General features: G+C 45.2%; 1 protein-coding gene across 4 annotated transcripts in view; it reads left to right on the forward strand.

The window, feature by feature from the left end:
- Nucleotides 1–21275, forward strand: part of DDX4 (DEAD-box helicase 4) — a 104522-nt gene that overhangs the window by 33267 nt on the left and 49980 nt on the right. For 2 of the 4 annotated variants that reach the window (XM_074953950.1, XM_074953951.1), the window contains exons 6-8: nucleotides 891–935; nucleotides 15177–15314; nucleotides 15900–15977. In XM_074953950.1, coding sequence (XP_074810051.1) covers nucleotides 891–935; nucleotides 15177–15314; nucleotides 15900–15977 — 261 coding nt within the window. The remainder of the gene's footprint in view (nucleotides 1–890; nucleotides 936–15176; nucleotides 15315–15899; nucleotides 15978–21275) is intronic. The other 2 variants (XM_074953952.1, XM_074953953.1) reach the window with 2 other exon arrangements.

The following is a 21275-nucleotide window of genomic DNA, read 5'->3' on the forward strand; positions in this document are numbered from 1 at the left end:
TCCACCATCCATCCCAGCTAAGTCCTGTAGGTATCTCTACTAAATTATTCTATTACACTCTGAGAACAAAAGGAATGTGATACAGAACCTCATGGATGAGTCTCAATTGCCTTTAGGATTTTCAGGAAGACAAGTACAGCCCCAATTTCTCATATTGAGGTAAGAGCTCAGTCCTATTTAAAAAAAAAAAAAAAAAATAGGTAACTTATTTTCCATTTCAAATTAAGGGAAAAAAATAACATGGGAAACTTAATTTTTTTATGGACTTGGCAAGTCTTATTTCAACCATAAGCATGTATTCTACAACAGTTTAAACCAAAGAGTAATGTTGTAAAAGTGGGTAGTTATTTTTAATTAAATTATTAATTGGAAGAAGGAATCAAGCATATTCCTCGGTGTTTAAAGGCAACATATAATTGTTCACTTACTAAAAGCCAGCTGTAAAAGAGTCTCTTAGAATGATTTCACTAATTATATTATTCTGGTCGACTCTAGTGGTGGAGTGGTTATACCCCCTTCAGGCCTAATTTCCAGTCCATCCCATCTACTCTGCGAACTTGTAACACTCACAATTAAATTAAATGGTCAGGTTTTTGCAGGGACGCTTGTGTAAATTCTGCTTGCATCCTCTCCCAGTGTTTCCTGATAGTGGGATCTTAATGCAGCAAGGCTGTAGGAAGTTGGTTTCTGTGCTGTGGCAAGCGATGTGTGTGTTGCAAATGACGTACTATTTGTTTGTCTGATACAATTATGCTAGCTGTTAATGTGTACCTTTCAACCCAGTTTAATACTTTGAAGATCCAAAATCCTTAGTGATATGTACAATTAAGCACAGCACAGAGACCTGACAAGTTTGTTAAAATTTTAATTTTAATGCATTTGTCTTGAAGAATCTACTGAAGATGGCCAATCAAGAGCGCTTTCAAGGAGAGGAGGTAAGGCAACAAAGATGAAGTGACACTGGGTAGAACAAACAGATCTGCTATCTCCAAGGGAGTCTAACATTTTTCGAGTGACTGTCCCTATAAATTCTGCTGTTGGTGCACATGCTCCCATGTGCTAGAGATTGCAGCCTTTTGACTATTGGAGTCTGAGGCCACGCATGTTCTCTGAAAGCACTCCTACTGAGGGCGTGTAGAGCAGTCTGGGCCCAGTCATCCCTCAGTTCATTCTTGCTGCCCAGGCCTGTGAGATGGAACTCCAGCGTCCATGTCGCAACACACTTTTTTCTAATCTTAGTGTAGGTAGATGTGTGTATATAATAGTGTGGTTAGGTTTAACATAGTTAGGATAGGTTATGATTTGGTAAATATTTTTTTATAGTTCAGCTCTTTTTGGTTTTATTTTGACAGGAAGATTTTTTTTTTTTCCTGGGGATTTAGCCCTGTCTGATTCTAAATCCCTGGGATTTAAAAACTCTCGCTCCTAAAGGTGGCTATCCCTTTTAATGATGGGATAGGGCAGTAGTTTTCAACTCTGGGTACCTGTACCCCTGGGGGTATGCACAGGTCTTCCGGGGGTCCATGAACTCCTCTAAGAGAGATGCGTAATTTTACAAGCTACATAAAAATCACTAGCAAAGTCAGTACAAACTAAAATTTCATACAGACAATGACGTTTATACTACTCTACATACTGTACACTGAAATGTAAGTACAATATTTGTATTCCAGTTTCTTTGTTTTATAATTATATGGTAAAAGAAAGTAAGCAATTTTTCACTAACGGCGTTCTATGACACTTTTTTATTTTTGTATCTGATTTTGTAAGCAAGTAGTTCTTAAGTGAGGTGAAACGTGGTGTACGCAAAACAAATCAGACTCCTGAAAGGGGTACAGTAGTTGGGAAAGGTTGAGAACCATTGGGGTAGAGAACCAAAACAGCTTGATTTGTTAGGAGTTAATCATTAGCCAGCCTATAATTTAGGATCACCAACTGCCAAGTGTTTTTAGCTCATATAATCATAATCTGTTATTATAAATTCTTGGATTTTGTTGACAAACTACTGCAAGAGGCATGGCGGACTTTACATTTTTGATTTCCAAGAGACCGTGGATAACCAGGATATTTCTTCAGAAAGCTCTGGGTGCCTCTGACTCCACATTCCATTCCATGAAAATTTCAATTCTTTGGAGCTGGGAAGCTCTACTTATATCTTCCAGCATCACAAGGGAGATGCAATCAGTGGTGGAACATTATTCTCTTTGAGTCCTGCTCTTTTCACTGAGAAAAAAGATGAGGCTCTTGAATTTGTTCAAGGACTCCTGGGCTGCACTTCGTTCTCTTGGAATATATACACTAACTCCTAGAGGGAAGCAGGGAAAGCTGCCATGCACCACATAGAGGCTATTACTCGGCATCTTTTATCCGCTGACCCTCCATGGAAGGAGATTGTGCTTTCAAAAGAGGAGTCCTTTGGCCTCAACATCCACATCCTGTTCTGCAACCACTTTGAATGGATTGGTCTAGAGGCGCTCTACAATAGTGGTCACCGACTGGTCGATCACAATCAACTGGTCAATCCTAGAGAATCTCCCAGTTGATCGCGATCTCCATTGGTGCAATGGGGCTGCTACTAAGGCAGGCTCCCTGCCTGCCCCAGCCCCATGCCACTCTTGGAAGTGGCCAGTGTGACCCTGGGGTCAAGGGTCTCCCTCTGTGCGCTGCTCCTGCCTGCAAACACCACCCCTGCAGCTCCCATTGGCCAAGAACGAGGAGTTGTGGCCAATGGGAGCTGCGGGGATGGTGCTTGTAGAGAGGGGCAGTGCGTGGAGCCATCTGCCCCCCCTCTCCAGGGGCGCCTTGGCCCCTTCCAGGAGCAGTGTGGGGCTGAGTAGGCAGGGAGCCTGCCTTAGTGGCAGCCCCTCTTCGCTGCTGCCCAGCAGAAGGCCGCACCCCAACCCCCTCCTTCATCTGAACACTCTGCCCCAGCCTGGAGCACCCTTCTGCACCCAGACTCCCTCCCAGAGCTTGCACCCCTCACCCTCTGCTGCACCCCAGCTCCTCAGCCCCAGCCCAGAGACTGCACTCCCTCCTGAACCCCACCCCTCTACCCTAGCCCACTGAAAGTGAGTGAGGGTGGGGGAGAGCGAGTGATGGAGAAAGGGGGGATGGAGTGAGCAGGGTGGGGCCTTGGGGAAGGGGCGGGGTAGGTCCTGGGTTGCCCTTAAATTCAAAGTGGTCTTGGGTGTAAAAAGGTTGGAGACAACTGCTCTACAACAGTGCAGATGGATCTTTAATCTTCATCCATTCTCTATTTGGAGGCAGCCTTTCCACAGTGTTTTTTCTCTTTCAACATGGAATGTGGTAGCATCAGATGTCTGGGTTATAGAAACAATGATATACCTCCTGCAATTCCAGCCCTATTGCCCACTCCCTTTTCTATCTCTATTCAGAGACTCCCTCTCAAAGAGATTATTTCAGCAGGAAGTGGAATTGCTTTTCTGTGGAAGCAGTAAAGGAAGTACTGCTTCAATAGAGAGGGAGGGGGTTTTATTCCAGTTGTTTTCTAATCCTCAAGGGAAAAAAGGATGCTGGGGCACTCAATGCCTTCATTTATTGCATCAGGTTCAGAGTGGTAACTCTAGCCTTTATAATTCCTTCATTCTTGCCACAGGACTGGTTTGCAGCTCTTGACCTGCATGTTTGCTTTCATATCACTATACACCCTGTGCATAAAGTACTTAAGGTTTCAAGAAGGATAAAACCACTATCAGTTTAGGGTCTGACTCTTGAGTTTGTCTGCATTCACAAGGGTTTTCAACAAATGTCTAGTAGTGGTGGCGGTTTGCCTCAGAAAACGAGGAATAATAGTGTTCCTGTATCTTGATGACTAGCTGATCCACGGTAAATCATTACAACCCAGCTATAAATCCACTTAATGGGCAAGTCCATGAGGCTGTCATCAAACCCCAGGTCACAAGAGGCCCCTTCTCCTCCCCCCCCCCCCCCAAAAAAAAACCCCCTCCAAACCCTGAAAACATGATTTCTTGGCTCTGAAGAGTGTGGGTGCTGACTCTCAGTGCTTCTGTAATAAATATAAAGGGAAAGGTAAACCCCTTTAAAATCCCTCCTGGCCAGAGGAAAACTCCTCTCACCTGTAAAGGGTTAAGAAGCTAAAGGTAACCTCGCTGGCACCTGACCAAAATGACCAATGAGGAGACGAGATACTTTCAAAAGCTGGGAGGAGGGAGAGAAACAAAGGGTCTGTGTCTGTCTATATGCTGCTTTTGCCGGGGATAGACCAGGAATGGAGTCTTAGAACTTTTAGTAAGTAATCTAGCTAGGTATGCGTTAGATTATGATTTCTTTAAATGGCTGAGAAAAGAATTGTGCTGAATAGAATGACTATTTCTGTCTGCGTGTCTTTTTTGTAACTTAAGGTTTTGCCTAGAGGGATTCTCTCTGTTTTGAATCTAATTACCCTGTAAGGTACCTACCATCCTGATTTTACAGGGGTGATTCTTTTACTCCTATTTACTTCTATTTCTATTAAAAGTTTTCTTGTAAGAAAACTGAATGCTTTTTCATTGTTCTCAGATCCAAGGGTTTGGGTCTGTGGTCACCTATGCCAATCGGTGAGGATTTTTACCAAACCTTTCCCAGGAAGTGGGGTGCAAGGGTTGGGAGGATTTTGGGGGGAAAGACGTGTCCAAACTACGTTTCCCAGTAAACCCAGTTAGAGTTTGGTGGTGGTGGAGGTGGATATTCCAAGGACAAAGGATAAAATTAATTTGTACCTTGGGGAAGTTTTAACCTAAGCTGGTAAAAGTAAGCTTAGGAGGTTTTCATGCAGGTCCCCACATCTGTACCCTAGAGTTCAGAGTGGGGGAGGAACCTTGACAGCTTCATCTTCAGTCCCAGCTCCAAGATCAACCAAATCTGACAAGAAGACACTCAGAAATTGAATAGGTCACAAGGAGTCCCAAGAATAGGTTCCAAACAAAGAGCTTGAAGAGCTTTACCCTCTTTCTCCAATTCTGAGACTTCATGGCCTTACGTAGTTATACTGAAGCTTGACCTCCTGACCATGTGGAGTCCTTGGCACAAGCAGACTACACTTGGATGAGTTGAGTGCCACTGCTGAAAGCTGCTTCATCTAACTAACATTAGGCTCCGGGCTATCCTGATGGAGTCGGCGCTGGCCCCGACTCCGGCACGCCGCTCCGAACCGGTACCCACCACAGCAGCGTCGGTACTTGGAGACCCTCTGGTACCATTGTCCAGTCGGCACCGCTTCCCGTCCACGGGGCATGCCAAGAGGACCGGAAAGACTCCCTCTTGACAATGGCACCGAGGGAAGTCTGGGACAGAGGCTAGGCCCATGTCGGTTAGTCCTCCAATCCCCATCGGGCCCTAGGCCTCCGACTCAACGTTGAATAGAGTAGCACGGCCCCTTCGGAGCAGGCCCCTCCGGATGTCCGGATGCCGTCTACGCTCGAAGCCCTCCAGGCAGCCAGGGACGTCATGTCCATGCCAGTGCCGGGAGCTCCGCCGATGACTGCCCCATGCTCCAGAGGCAAGCCGCTGCTGGGATCACCGTAGTCACCACCGGCCCGGTACCAATCTTGGTCGAGGGAACGTTCCTGACACCGCTCACTGCCCAGCAACCGTTCAGGGCTTAGTCCGTGTAGATCGCCCTCGACGCCGGCCAGACTGTCTGGATAGGTACCTTCTGACCGGGACTCCCGGCACTGCTCGTCTTCGTGAAGCTAATATCAACGGGACTGTGACGGACATTGCCAACGGTCCTCGTCTCGCAGGAGATACCGCAGTTGGTCGCGGCACGATGGTCAATGCCGTTCCCGCTCGGACTCCTGTTCCAAGTCTCCGCCAAGGCACCATAGCCCCGGGCATTGATTGCCGGCATCTCACCGACGCGGGTCCGCCCATCGAGGCCGTTCACGGAGCAGCTACTACTGTCGGTGCCGCTCCTCCTGCTGAGGAAAGAGACACAAGGCTGCTTGGCATGAAAGACTCCAGCATGACCCTCCAGACCATGGGCCTCTATGTCCCTCTTCCAGCAAAACCCAAGTTCAGGCCACAGCAGGCTCCCGCCCATGCCACCCTCCCGAAGTACAAAGCCGCCCACAAAAAGCAGCGGGACTATAGAAAGCGCCCGCAATGGCAGTCCCAGCCTGCCCCCCAGCCTGGGTCTTCTAAGGTCAAGCAGGCGGGCAAAAGGCGTTTTTGATGGGACGCTCGAGGGTACCCTGCCAGTTCTCAGCGGGGACCTACCCCCAGTAAAGCTCCCTTTCTCCCATCGGTTGTGCGCTTTCCTCCCGGAATGGTTGCAGCTCACCTTGGACCGATGGATCCTCAACACCATCTTCCGAGGTTACACCCTTCAGTTTACCTCCTCCCTGCCCAACCGTCCTTCATCCCCGTCCCTCCTGGGGGACCCCTCTCACGAGGCTGTGCTCGAGCAGGAGGTGGGGTGGCTCCTGGACCTAGGAGCTATAGAGGTGGTACCCAAGGGGTATTACTCTCGGTATTTCCTTATCCCGAAGGCCAAAGGGGGGCTCCAGCCCATCCTGGACTTGCAAGGTCTGAACCACTACATGGTGAAGCTGAAGTTCCACATGGTTTCCCTGGCCTCCATCATCCCCTCCCTGGATCCCGGGGACTGGTACGCTGCCCTCAATTTACAGGACACGTACTTCCACATCCACATATTCGAGGGGCAAGGACGCTTCCTCCGTTTTGTGGTGGGACAGTCACTACCAATTCACGGTCCTACTGTTTGGTCTGTCCGCTGCCCCCAGGGTCTTTACGAAGTGTATGGTGGTGGTAGCGGCCTACCTCAGGCACCAGGGGGTCCAAATATTCCCATATCTGGATGATTTGCTAGTCAAAGGCACCTCCTGGTCGCAGGTGAGGGATCATGTGGCGCTCCTCCTGTCCACATGTACTGCCCTGGGCCTGTTGATAAACAACGCCAAATCCACATTAGTCCTGGTCCAATGCATAGAGTTTATCGGGGCGCTACTGGACGCTATGTCAGCCAGGGACTCTCTCCCACCAGACAGGTTTGAGACCCTGAAAGGGCTCATCAACTCGGTCACAAGGTTCCCGGTGACGATAACCAGGGCTTGCCTGCAACTGCTGGGTCACATGTCTGCATGCACAGACTCAGAATGAGGCCCCTCCAGCTCTGGCTGGCCTCGCAGTTCTCCCAGGCCATGGACAGAATGGACAAAGTCCTCACTGTGCTGAACTCGGTGATCACCTCCCTGCGGTGGTGGTCCGCCCCAAACATGCTCCAAGGGGTCCCGTTCAGGGACAGGGCCCCATTGTTGGAGCTGGTGTCTGATGCGTCAGACCAGGGTTGAGGGGGCCCATTTGGGGAATTTTCAGACCCAAGGCCTGTGGTTGCTAGAAGACCTACCCCTTCATATAAATGTCAAGTAACTCAAGGTGGTGCGACTGGCGTGTATGGCCTTCCACCCGCTCCTGGAGGGCAAGGTAGTCAGGGTCCTCATGGACAACACGGCCTCGATCCTCTGCCCTCTGCCACGAAGCCCTCAGTCTGTGGGACTTCTGAATAGCCCACAACATCTACCTAAAAGCCTTCCATCTGCTGGGTGCCTGGAATGTGAGGGCGGATCGCTTGAGCAGGGATTTTTCCTCTCAGCACAAGTGGTCTTTACGCCCGGAAGTGGCTCACTAGCTCTCCCAAAGGTGGGGCACTCCCAGGTGGACCTATTTGCGACCCGGCAGAACCGACGATGCTCCGGGGGGGCCTAGGGAGGGGCGCTATCTCCAATGCCTTTACCCTGTCCTGGTCAGGCCAGCTCCTCTACACCTTTCCCCCGTTCCTTCTGATCAGCAGAGCTCTGGAAAAAATAAAGATGAACAAAGCCAGGATCCTCATTGCCCAGGCAGCACTAGTATGGGACCCTCTCGGAGCTGGTGGTAGCTTGGCCATGGCAGTTGCTGCTTCGCTCGGACCTGCTCTCTCTCAGGACCAGGGCCACCTCCTCCATCCCAACCTAGCAACGCTACCCCTCATGCCATGGCTGCTCAGTGGCTAGGTAGCGAGGAAAGGACATGCTCAGGTTCAGCACGTCCTCCTCGAAAGTAGATGGCCCTCCACTCACTGCTCCCATGTGGTGAAGTGGTCGCAGTTTTCGAGGTGGGCGGCAGGCCAGGGTGTTTCCCCAACAGCCGTCTCAATCCAGTTTATCCTTGATTACCTCTTCCACCTGAGGGCCCAGGTATTGGCGCCCTTGTCAGTCAGGGTACACTTGGCGGCCATATTGGCCTTTCATCCCCCCGTGTTTTCCCATGCTATGACTGGCCGGTTCCTTAAGGGTTTGGACCATCTCTACCCATATTCCAAGCCCCTGGTTCCACAGTGGGACCTAAACCTGGTGCCGGCTCATCTCACAGGGGCCCTGTTTGAACTACTGGCTACGTGTTCCTGGTCTCACCTCTCGTGGAAGGTGGCCTTCCTGGTGGCTATCATGTTGGCCAGGCGGGTCTCGGAGCTCAGGACCCAAACCTTTGAACCGCCGTGTACGGTTTTTCATAAGGGCAAGGTCCAGCTCCGCCTACACCCTGTGTTTCTCCGGAAGGTGGTCTCCGCCTACCACATGGGTCAGGACACTTTTCTGCCAGTCCTCTGCCCCAAGCCTCACGCGACTAGCGAGGAACGCCGTCTCCACACGCTCGTGGAGGTGGGAGGTGAGCGCTGGTTTTCTACCTTGAGCGGACCAGGCCGTTTAGAAAGTCTTCAACTGTTTGTCGACTCGGCTGAGTATGCAAAGGGTCAGCCGATTTCCACTCAGCGGCTTTCTAAGCGGATCACTTTGTGCATCCGTTGCTGTTATGAGCTGGCGGGGGTTCCCCTGCCGCCCATTGTGAGGGCACGCTCAACTTGGGCGCAGGCCTCGTTGGCTGCCTTCGTGGCCCATGTCCCCATCCAGGACATTTGTAGGGCCGCCACGTGGTCTTCCGGTCACACGTTCACCTCGCACTATGCGATCGTCTCCCAGGCCAGGGATGATGCCGGGTTCGGCAGGGTGGTACTCCGTCCCGAGAACTTGTGAACTCCTACCCACCTCCAAGAGATATAGCTTGGAATCACCTGTTGTGGAATACACATGAGCAATCACTCGAAAAATAAAAGATACTTACCTTTTCCGTAACTGCTGTTCTTCAAGATGTGTTGCTCATGTCTATTTCATATCCCACTCTCCTTCCCCTCTGTCGGAGTTGTCCAGCAAGAAGGAATGGAGGGTGGGAGGAGTGCAGCCCCCATTATATCGCGCCAGGCAGGTGCTGCTCCCGGGGTCGTGGGGGTGCGCTCCCCCCTACGGGTACTGCTAGGGGAAAGACTTCCAGCACTGGGGCCTGTGGCAAGCACGCACACCTATTGTGGAATAGACATGAATGACACATCTTGAAGAACACCAGTTATGGAAAAGGTAACTGTCTCTTCTAATGCTCCTCCTAAGGCCCTGGCTATGCAGTCTGCCTCTGAACTTCCACCTGCTCAGCCTTATTCGCAGTGTTAGGACTTACCAAACACAGTTTCTTCCTTGGTGGATCTACTGGGAACCACTATGATCTCCTTTTCATCCCCAGTATGCCTCAGTGGGATGACTTTGAGGATTCTCAGGACTCAATCTGATTTCTTACAAATTCCAGTGGAGGAGATCCAGGAACCTACTCATAAACTAATAGATATTGAGCAGTCTGGTTTTTTAGGGAAGGATAGCCCTTCTGATGAATGAGGCCATTATGGACCCTGCACAAGTGATCTGGCTGACACCATCTAAAGTGGCCCTGCTGTCTGCAAAGCAGGCGAAATATCAAGTGTTGAGAGGAAGGGGCTGAGTTATTTTATAATTATGCAGTACTGTCCTTAGTAATAGTGATAGCTGCTAATGAAAAGTCATATCTGTAGCTAAATATAATATGTAATCAGTGTATGAGTAATGGATTAGATTTGACTTTTTCACTACAGGGGTATAGGACCAATAAGTTTGTATAACTGACAGTGGTATATTAGATGTGTAAGTAATACAAGGCTGTAACATAAGGTCTACAGGCTTTAGGTCTGTAAGATATGTAGCTTGGCCATAAAGGGCCTCATGGCTGAAACAGTTTGGCATGAGTAGTTGACTGAGAGAGAACCCTGTACCATTACAATATAAAATTACAGTGAAAGATGAAGGGCTTAGGTTCTGGAAGCTGTGCAACAATAGACTGGAGAATGTCGCAGTGTATCAGTTAATATTCCAGTATGACCAGTACTAACATGTTAGAGAATTTTAGCTTGACCACCAGTTGCAATGGTAACTATTTGATGTAAATGTTAATGAGCAAAGAAGGAACTCATGAGGTAGCGTATGAAAATGGGGCACTCCTAAACAAGTGGTATGTGGAAGTATGTGGAAGTGGTATGTGGAAGATAAGAAAAAGAGGGTTGGAACCCTTACGTATAATATGAGCCTTGTAGGCATAAGAGTAACTCAGGATAAAAGGTGTTGCCCGGCCTCTCTGCTGTGGGGGAACACCTGGGGAGATGCTAGCATGACAACTGGTGAAGATGGTAATGATGACTAACGAAGATGACAATGAGGAAGATAATGACTTGATACTTGGGGTCCCCCAGCAGGAGATGTGAGGGATGCCAGTTGTAGAGCTGAACACCTTTGGATTATTTCTCTCTCTGCTCCTGTATTTCGTTGTTTGTGGGATTGTTTATCTGCTTGGTAGATATGTTAATAAAGGGACTTCTCATAAATTGCAGTTGTTTCTCATGTACTTCTAGGGTCTCTCATTTTAATGATACTGATGATGATACTCCGATGCTGTAGTCTTCAGGAGACCGAACCTTTATTGACCACTGCAGACTAAGATTGATTAATCAATATATCAACCCATCATACACATCAGAACAAAAGACTGTGATCCTAAAAGATGGTTTATTTGGACACTAGTTTGCAATGCTGTATTAAAAATTACCAGGCCTGATGGGCAAGTATGACTTCCTGAATTGAATTGAAAAATTCATGTGTTTTTATGAACAAGCTACTAGCAGATGCAAAGGTAGGAGTTTGCTACTGTGGTCAGCAAGGCTATCTAATTGCCAAGACTAGCTTCTCCGCTGTGCTGGGTGTGTTGCATACAGTATCTTACTCGGTGATGAGAGGTGTAGTTGGGAAGTGGGTTTGTGGCTGCAAGGATGGGGCTTAACCTGCAGATGCAACTTACAGTGGAGGACTTGCCCTCTGAAGGATCACAGTTGTTCAGCTCCAGAACTGATGAAACCCTTCACAGTGAAGCACTCCAAGGCAACTTAGATCCCTCAGGGTCTTCACGCTGGTCCCTAAAAGAGAGCACATCAGACCACAGTTATACGTCTCATAAAGATCAGCTCCATGTTCTTTCTGTCACCAAAGACTGGCTGAGCCTTCCAGAAACTGGTATCTTTCCAGAGGACACAGGCAGCCTTTGCAGCTCACTCATTGCAGTCTCCATCCCAGCAAAACATAATATAGAACTGTCAGGGTTCCTTCCCCACTCTGACCTCTGGGGTGCAGATGTGGGGACCCACATGAAAGACCCATAAGCTTATTTCTACCAGTTTAGGTTAAAACTTCCCCAAGGCACAAATCCTTTCCTTGTCCTTGGACGGTATTGCCGTCACCACCAAGTAATTTAGCCAAAAATTCAGGAAAAAGGGCCACTTGGAGTCCCTGTTTCCCCCAAGCCTCTTCACCCCCTTTCCTGGGGAGGCTTGAGAATAATGCACAAACCAATTGGTTACAATGTGAGCACAGACCAACCCCCTGGGTTTCTAAGACACTGAAAATTTATCAGGTTCTTAAAAGAAGAATTTTATTTAAAAAAAACAAAGCAAAAAAAAAAAAACCCCTGCAAAATCAGGATGGAAGGAAACTTTACAGGGTAAATAAAAAGATTTAAAATAGAGGATTTCCCTCTGACTCTGCTTTCCAGTTACAAAACAGGAATGAAATGACATCTTAGCATAGGGAAAATTCACAAGCTAAACCAAAAGATAATCTAATGCATTTCCTTGCCTTACTTACCATTTTTGTAATCTTAGATGCTCATTTCAGGTAGGTTTTTAGGAGATGTTTTTCCTGCCTGGTCCCTCTCTCCGTCCAGTGAGGCAACAAACAAAGAGAGCACAAACAAAACCTCCTCCACCCCAGATTTGACAGTATCTTCTTTCCCTATTGGTCCTTCTGGTCAGGTGCCAACTAGGTTAATTGAACTGATTAACCTGTTACAGGTAAGACAATTCAGTACAGCTGCCCTGTGTATATTTATGACAAGAACCCACAATGTTCTATATCTGCATTTGTTTTGCTGGGACTGTCAGAAGGTTCAAACTTACTCCCATTGATCCAGAGCCACTGAGTTTCTTTCGGGGACCATCTACCCCTTCTCAGGCACACATTCCCGCATCGCCTCAGACCAGTGAGTTATGGATATGATTACAACAGAATACTCTGTCCAGGTTCATGTTGTGGCTACTCCCAACCATCTTCAAGGATCTGTTTTATGAGGATCTGCTACATCGAGGTCCTCTTGCTTCTTTTAGAATGAAAGAAAGGGTCCTACCTCAATACCTAAGGAGGGGATTCTACAGCAAATCCTTTCTCATCCCAAAAAAGAAAAGGGGATGACAGTCCATCTTGGACTTGACGCTTAACATGTTCATAGATTGAAAGTGAAGTTCAGGATGAATGTGCTTGCTTTGATGATTCTCTCCCTGGATCCAGGGGACTGACTTGCATCTCTTGACCTCCAAAATGCATGCTTCCATATATTTGTTCCCTCGTACAGGAAGTACCTAAGGGTTGGTGGCAGGTCATGAACATTTTCAGTATTGAGTTGCTACCTTTGGACTCTTGACAGCATTCACCAAGGTGTTAGCAGTTATGGTGCATCTGGTCTTGAAAGTTAGCATGCAGAAGTCCAACCTAACTACTGCTCAAAGATTCCAGTGTTGGATTTCAATAAGTCCACAGCCTTTCTGCCTATGGATGTGTTCAAGAACCTGACCATCTTAGCACAATTGGGATATATAACCCGGAGTCCAGGGTGAGGATTTCTCATGCTACTTAGGCACATGGCTTTGTGCCCTTTGTTGTGTTACATGCTAGACCAGTGCTTCTCAAGCTATCTGATGTGGGGGACTGGTGATTTTTTTTTTTTTCCCCCCAATGTGCGTGCAGACTGGCAGCCGATGGCTTGCAGACCGCCACTTTGATTAGCACTGTGCTAGACTATACCTTTGGATGCATGCAGGTCTGGCTGAGGTCAGTGTATGCCCCCACCAAGCATCATGTGGATATGCCCCTTTCTGTTCTCCAATAATACAGTTCTCCTTGAAATGGTAGAAAGACCCCAAAAAGTCTGCAGAGTCTCCTTTGCACCTCCCTGCCCCCCCCCATCCAAGAATCTAGAGATCATGCCTTGCAGACCATCCCTGTTAATTTCCCACCTCAAGATCAAGTGCAGGGCCTTCAAATTGCATGAGAGACGCAGACGCATATCAATCTGTAGAAATTCAGAGCAGTGTGCAAAGCTTTATTTTTTTCCATCACATCAGAGGATGTTCTATACTGATAACAATGGACAATATGCGTACCATGGTCTATGCCAACCTGCAGCACTGGGTGAGATCTTCCCCCAAGTTAAGAAACAATCCGACTATGGAGCTAGTGTATCAGATACCAAATCTCCCTTTTGATGATATGCATACTGGCCTGCAGGACAGCATAGCAGGCGAATTGAGCGGGCTCTTCTTTTCCAGTCACGGGTGTGAGATCAGACTCCATCCTCCAGGACATCTTCTTTGAGTGGGCTACTCTTGAGTGGACCCGTTTGCAGTGCAAAGCAAGTGTCAGGCTTTTGACTTGAGGGAGAGGTCTGAGTCCAGAATTGTTGTCTGATGTTTTCTTAATCATGTGATCATCTCTGATGTATGCTTACTCACTGGTTCCCTGATTTCTAGAGTGCTCCGCAAGATTATACAGGACTCTACCAAGCTGATATTGATAGCTTCTGTGTGGTCCAGACAATTTGGTTCCCAGATGTTTTGAACCAGCCAAAGACCTTGCCTGTGTTCTTATATATACTGTCACAGAGTGAAGGGATCTCAAATTCCTTCCTCCCATAGCTCATCTGCTGGATAAATGTTGAATGCAGAGCAGTTTTGCTCTTCACCTGTCTGGAATTTTCTAGTGAACAGCAGAAAGGACTACCAGACACATTTACCTTGCAAAGTGGAGCAAGGTTTGCTTGGTGGTGTCATCCAAAACCCTAACTTGACAAGAAGTTTCAGATTTCTGAAACTATCTGCTGTACTTTCTTCCATATTCTTAGCCATTTTTCACAAATAAAATCAAATTAAAGTACAGGTAGACAGGATTAGACAGTTAATACCGAAACTGCTAGAAGAGGGCCTCATCCTCCCTGATTGAACTAACCTCGTTATCCCTAGCCTGATTCTTGCTTGCATATTTATCTCTGCCTCTGGGAATTTCCACTACATTCTTCCGAAGAAGTGGGTATTTACCCACGAAAGCTTATGCTCCAATATGTCTGTTAGTCTACAGACTCACAGGACTCTTTGCCGCTAATAAAATGAGAGAACTTCATTATCTCATTGGTGCACTAAGACAAGTGATTCATTAGAAGTGTCATGTACTGTGATGATCAGTATAGCATCCTGATCTGACTCAGTCTTCTGGTTTAACTATTGGAGAATCTGTACCAAAGTGGAAGATTGGAGGGTAGAGAGTTGTGTATCTTAATCCACAAATGTAGAAGTGCAGTGTGGAAGCATACTCCAAGGCCTTAATTCCTTCCACTTGTATTATCTGTCAATGTGTAGTACCAAGAAGGAATACCCACAGAAAGGGTAGCTTTTCACTTTTGTTGTCTTACGAACTGTAACTGCTTCAGAATACCGTCTATGTAAATTTACTTGAATGTAAAGAGTAGCATACTGAAAAGGACCTGATTCTTTGAGACTGTGAGTAAGTCACTTAAAATCACTGCACCTAAGGTTTCCCACTTGTAAATTTGGGATCATGATGTTGATTTTCCTTTCTAAAAAGTGCTTTGAAGTCTGCAGATGCAAAATAATAGTGTAAAGTAAGGTGCTAAATTGCTATTCTGTATTGTAGGTTTTCAAGAAGGAAGCTATTCAGAAAATCTTGGCACACGAAGAGGTGTTGCAGGGGGTTTCAGAGGTGGCCGTGGAGGATTTGGACAAAGTCAGAGTATGGCAGAGGTCAGCAACCTTTGGCACGCGGCCCATCAGGGTAAGTCCTTGGTGGGCCGGGTCGGTCCAGTTTGTTTACCTGCAGCATCTGCAGGTTTGGCCGATCGTAGCTCCCATTGGCTGCCGTTCGCCATCCCAGGCCAATGGGGGCTGCGGGAAGGACGGCCAGCACATCCCTAGGCCCGCATCGCTTCCCGCAGCCCTTATTGGCTTGGAGTGGCGAACAGCACGGTCAGTGGGAGCTGCGATTGGCTGAAGCTGCGGGTGCGGCAGGCCGCATGCCAAAGGTTGCCAATCCCTGTTGTATGGCATCTAGCTTGTTGCATCTGGACAAAATCATGGAGCAAAAATTCAATTAAATTACTACTTGAGTAGACGGAGGACTTTCCTGGTTTTAGAAATAAATGAAGGTACTGCTTCAGAAATATATGGAAACTTAAAATGTACATGAACAGGTTGACTTCTGGTATTGCAGAGTGGGAGTTTTTTAGAAATAATATAGTTTGATAACCTGATGGGATTGCCACTTTTTTTAAGTTCATTGAGTTGAAATTGCTAATTCAAGCTTGAACACTTATGATTTGTATAATTACTTTCTGATTACTTTGGGTATGAATTACTACAGATAATGAAAATGAGCAACGAGTTCAGGAGTCTAGTAGCGCCTTTATCTCGAGGAGAGGAGGGTTTGGAGGTCCTACAGGTACGATGATACTTTCTGTAAAGTTATTTTAAATCTTTTTTTTTTGTGATTTTTTTTTTTGGAGCTGCTTGCTCCTGGGCTCATTCTCTTCTTTTTCACTAACCCTAAGCATTGTATTAACTTAGGTTTCTTCTGTGTTTTGAGTGTAGAGATAAACTAACAGACATGGGAGGGGTCTGCAAAGCTTTTAGTCTTGCCTCTCTTTAAAGAGAAAAGCAGGGTGTCTGTAATTGGGGTATCACATGCAGGAGCCAGATTATAGAATTATTTTATTTGTATTGACATTGGATATGTTGGCACAAATACATGTATACTCCTGGCCCTCCTGGTTTCTGTTTATTAGAATACATGAATCACTCATTGGAATGATGATGTCCTCTACTACCCCCCAAAAAAGCAGGCTGGATTCCTTTAACTATTCAACACTTTCTAAGGATTGAAACATCTCCTTCCTGATCACTGGTTTAGAATTAGTACTTTAAATTTACAGGTCCTCGGAGAATCAGTGTTTCAGGTCTTTAAATTGTAGGTGGCAGCTAGCTTAGTCAGTTTTTCAGAATGTTTGTCCAGCAGTGTGTAGCAATTGGTTATGGTTGTGGTGGCTATCTGAGCTTGTGGTCTGATTCTTTATTATCAGGCAATAGAACTATTACTAGCATGGCTGCTGAGTAGGGCTGTCAAACGATTAAAAAAAATTGCGAGATTAAAAAAAAATTGTGATTAATTGCAGTTTTATTTGCCCTGTTAAACAAGAATAGAATACCATTTATTTAAATATTTTTGGGTGTTTTCTAATTTTTCAAATACATTTAAATTGCAGCGCAGAATACAAAGTGTACAGTGGTCACTTTATATTTTTTTATTACAAATATTTGCACTGTAACAAGATTAAAAAGTCAAAGCATGAAAGGGCATACAAATGTGTGGCATATCTGTGTAACATACGTAAATACCTTGGAATGCTGGCTACAAAAGTGCCATGTGAACTCCTGTTCTCGCTTTCAGGTGACATTGTAAATAAGAAGCGGGCAGCATTATCTCCCATAAATGTAAACAAACTTGTTTGTCTTAGCGGTTGGCTGAAGAAGTAGTAGGACTTAGGGGACTTGCAGGCTCTAAAGTTTTACATTGTTTTATTTTTGAGTGCAGTTGTGTAACAAAAAAAATCTATTTGTAAATTGCACTTTCACAAGAGAGAGTGCACTACAGTACTTTGTAGAGGTGAATTGGAAAATACTATTTCTTTATCTTTTTTATAGTGCAGATATTCATAATAAAAAAGAATATAAAGTGAGCACTGTATGTTTTGTATTCTCTGTTGTAATAGAAATCAATATATTTGAAAATGTAGAAAAACATCCAAAAATACTTTATAATAAATTTCAGTTGGTATTCTATTTAACTGTGTGATTAAAACCGCAATTTAATTGCGATGAATTTTTTAATCAAGTTAATTTGTTTTGAGTTAACTTTGATTAATTGGCAGCCCTACTCTTTAGCTACTGTTCCAGGGCTGAACTTCACAGGTTTGATGTCTGGGGCCTACAAACTTTCTTTTTTTTTTTTTTTTCTTTTTGTCTTTCAGTACCTACATGCTTTTTCTGAAAAGTTTTCTTCCCCCACTCTCATCTTGAATTGGCAATTTTTGGTAATTTTCCTATGTTAGAGTTGATTCTCAAGGAAGTGTCATATTTCCCTGTGTCTTTGTACATTCCTGTTACAGAATTAGAAGCCTCACGTGTGAGATTTGAAAGCTGATTGACAGGCTAATTGTTTAAAACCTGTAGACAAACTTGAAGGGAACAAAACCAAAGGCCTTGTAGATGAGCAGGTCAACTATGAAACAGGACAAACCAGTTTTCCTGCTGAAATAGGTTTCAAGTCCCCATCTGATAAGTTACTTTCAAGATTCAGCTTTATAACCTAAACAATTGTGTATCCTTGTATGATTGGTCCTTGCCAGCCCAAATGAACAAACTGCCATTTTTCATTTTCATTTACAGAATGAAAGTGAGCTGTAGCTCACGAAAGCTTATGCTCAAATAAATTTGCTAGTCTCTAAGGTGCCACAAGTACTCCTTTTCTTTTTGCGAATACAGACTAACATGGTTGCTACTCTGAAACCTGTCAATGAAAAATGTACTGCTTGAGGATTTGCATATCGCTTAGTATATCGTTCATAGGGTCACAGTATCCATGCATGTTTTGATAAACAAATCTGAAAATATTAGGAAATGGCAAGAAATACTTAAAATATTGCTTGACACCGTCAAAATTTTAGTCCTTCTGCAGCCACCGTGAAGTGCTGGAGAGCAACAATTGTGATGTTTACTTGAGCATCCTTAAGCTACTTGCTAGACCTAATACAACTTTTGCCCATCATATCAGTGATGCCAAGAGAATCAAGTACTTGAGCAAGACAGTTACTGGTGAATTAAGTCTCTTAACATCAGATAGAAGGAGACATACTTATTATTTGCAAAGAAGCTAAGTGGTCGGGTTTTTTTGGGGGGGGGGGGTTAACTGTCATTGCAGATGCAATCATGGATATTAGCCATGTTGATCAAATGGCCATTTTGCTTAACTTTGTTAATATTGATTGAATCAAAAGAAAAGTGGATATAAAAGCGCATTTTGTAAGCTTCATAGCAGTAAGTGAGGCAGATGCTGAATCCTTGTTTGATCAGTTAACTAATGTTTTATTTGGCAAGTGTGGATTAAACGCCAAATACATGTCTGGCCAGGGATGTGATGGCTAGTGTTATGGTCAGAGCTCATGGGGGATTGCTTCGTTATCAGGACTGCAGTCGATGGAATACTTCAGTCAAAGAAAATCTACCTTTTCCAAGTCTTAAAGATATTTGAGAACACGGTGAATGAGTTCAGCAAACTCAGATCTGAAGAAAGTTATAAGGAAATTGTTAAAGAATATCAGAACAGATGGGAAGCAATGGGTTTTGAAAATGCAGTCTATCCAAGCCACAAGAATAGACATGTATGCTGCAAGGATGACAGATTTTTCACATGATTCTGTGTTAAGTCAAGCATAACCATCAAAGGAAATATTTTCAAGGTTTTGGCATTATGATCGGGGAACTAACGTTTCAGTGTGAGGGATTTCAACAGGTAGCTAAGCTATTTGGTTTGTCCATCCCGGGCAACGTCAAAATACAGCTTTAGAAGAGTCAAAGGAGGAAATTCTTAAGCTGATGGGAAAATACCCATATTTTTCTTTAGACTTGGTTCATGAGTCTTTCAAGATGTCTTACTTTGCAAAGGTCACGTAGGTGTCCAGTTTGTCATTTGGAGTCCAGAGCTACTTGAATTTCATAGTGTCAAGTTCTCTTGATGCTTTTCCGGAAACATTGTGTTGACTCTCGCCAATAAGTACATTGACGTGTCAAACTACATGCATTCAGCATTGTCAGACACAACTGAGTGACCTTGCTCTCCTTGCAACTAAGAAAGATGAAACAGCAAGATTGGAGCTGAAGAGCATCATAGAACAATTTGCCAAGCACAAAGCTCACTGTGCTGTGAGATTCCAATAATTAGAAATACGCAAGCCAACACAGTTTTTGGGTGAGATTTGTTTTTTGTTTAGGCCTGTGATTTCTTTTGTTAGTGCTCCTGTGAGCCGTTAAAACTGGGTTACTCCTCAACCTCCTCTCTTCCTTTTTAAACATCCCTTTAGTGTCTCAATTTACTGCCAGCTGATGGAGCTGTTCGGAGAACTGACTGCCTCACTAACCCCCTGGTGTCTTGCCTCCACTTGAAGCAATGAGGTTCCTCTGGCCCTCTCCTTTTTTTCCATTGCACTTTTAATTTTTATCCCTCTTCATGGTGCCTAGCCAGTAAGGAGAAGAGTTTTGGAGGACAGAAGCTTGTAGGAAACCTATGTTCTCGGAGAAAACACTGCAGCGTATCAGTCCCGCCATTAAGGAAGGAGAATATATCATTTTGTGGTACAGGTGTGCTACTTCAGTAAGGCTTTTTAAGCTCACAGCATTATGAGCAAGTGGTTTCAAATGTGAGTGTTTATGGTCAGCCCTGCTCTGCTCTTCTCCCCTCCCACCATCTTTCCGTATCACCCCTATGTCTATACATATGATGAAAATAAAAGGGCATTCCTCTGCCTCTTCAAGGGGCAAGTCATAGGCTGCAACAGCAACAAAACTGTAGCTGCTGCAGAAGCATCAGAGACTTTGCAATTGTGAGGCTGGATAGCCCAGTAGGTTAGGAGGGTTTCTACCACATCTGAAGTGATTAGTTCACATTTCAAGATGACTTGGTGTACCATGACACACAAAACATCAGCATCCTAGGATGGAAACAGGAAGAGAAAAGGGAAGAAAAATAAAAACCGGGGAAGCTGAGTAGCACATACACCCTCCTCAGCTGCCCAGGAACCTGCATTGGGCATAATAAAACACAAACTTCCCCCCCAAAACCCTGCAGTCGGGGGTCCGGCAGCTTAAAATACCCATTGCCCAGGTCAGAGTTGTTTATTCATATGTCTTGGGGGAGTTTGACATTCAGTAATCTGAAATGCTTTGGATAATCAAAGTCGTTTTTAATGTAGTAGATATAGAATGGTGAGAGGTCTATTCTAGTAGGTCTTCAGGTTAATGATTGTTGTATTGTATTTTCTATTCTCAGTAAGAGACCCTGTTGGTATTTGCCAGACGTTTAACATTGCATGGGCCTTTGGTTCTCTTCAGTGACATTTTGGGATGAAAAATGTTAGTGAACAAAATGAAAAAATGTGTCATAATTAAATGCAGGGTGGCTTTTTGGGTGGGAGTTTTGTCACACGAACTGTTTGGTCACATGAACTGAGGTATTCCTTTATAGGATGGGATAACTGGAGACAAAGAATTGCAAGTACCTCTATTATTGTCCTTCCTTTCCACTCAGACTTAGTCTACAAAGTTTTTCCAGCACAGCTGTGTCTGCTATTAGTGTGGAAAAAATTGCATAGCTATGTTGGCAAAACCCTCAGTGTAGACACCCCAGCACCGACAGTGTGCTTCTTTTGGCTTAGCTGGTGTTAGTCTGGCACATGGTGTAGCTATGCCAGCAGAACAACTCCTCCTGTCTTTTACAGAGCTCTGCTGGAATAACTGTTGTGAAGGGCTTTCTAGTGTAGACAAGACCTAAATCCTGTTGTCCCATAACTGTATATGACCTGAAAGTCTCTACAATAGAGAAGGCATGGAATGAGTTTATGAACTGCCTGTTACTGATTTTTTTTTTTTTTTTTTTTTAATCCTTTGCTGCTTGAAAGGAGGAGTTAAT

This window comes from Natator depressus, chromosome 5 (genome assembly GCF_965152275.1).
Source record: "Natator depressus isolate rNatDep1 chromosome 5, rNatDep2.hap1, whole genome shotgun sequence".
Lineage (NCBI taxonomy): Eukaryota > Metazoa > Chordata > Testudines > Cheloniidae > Natator > Natator depressus.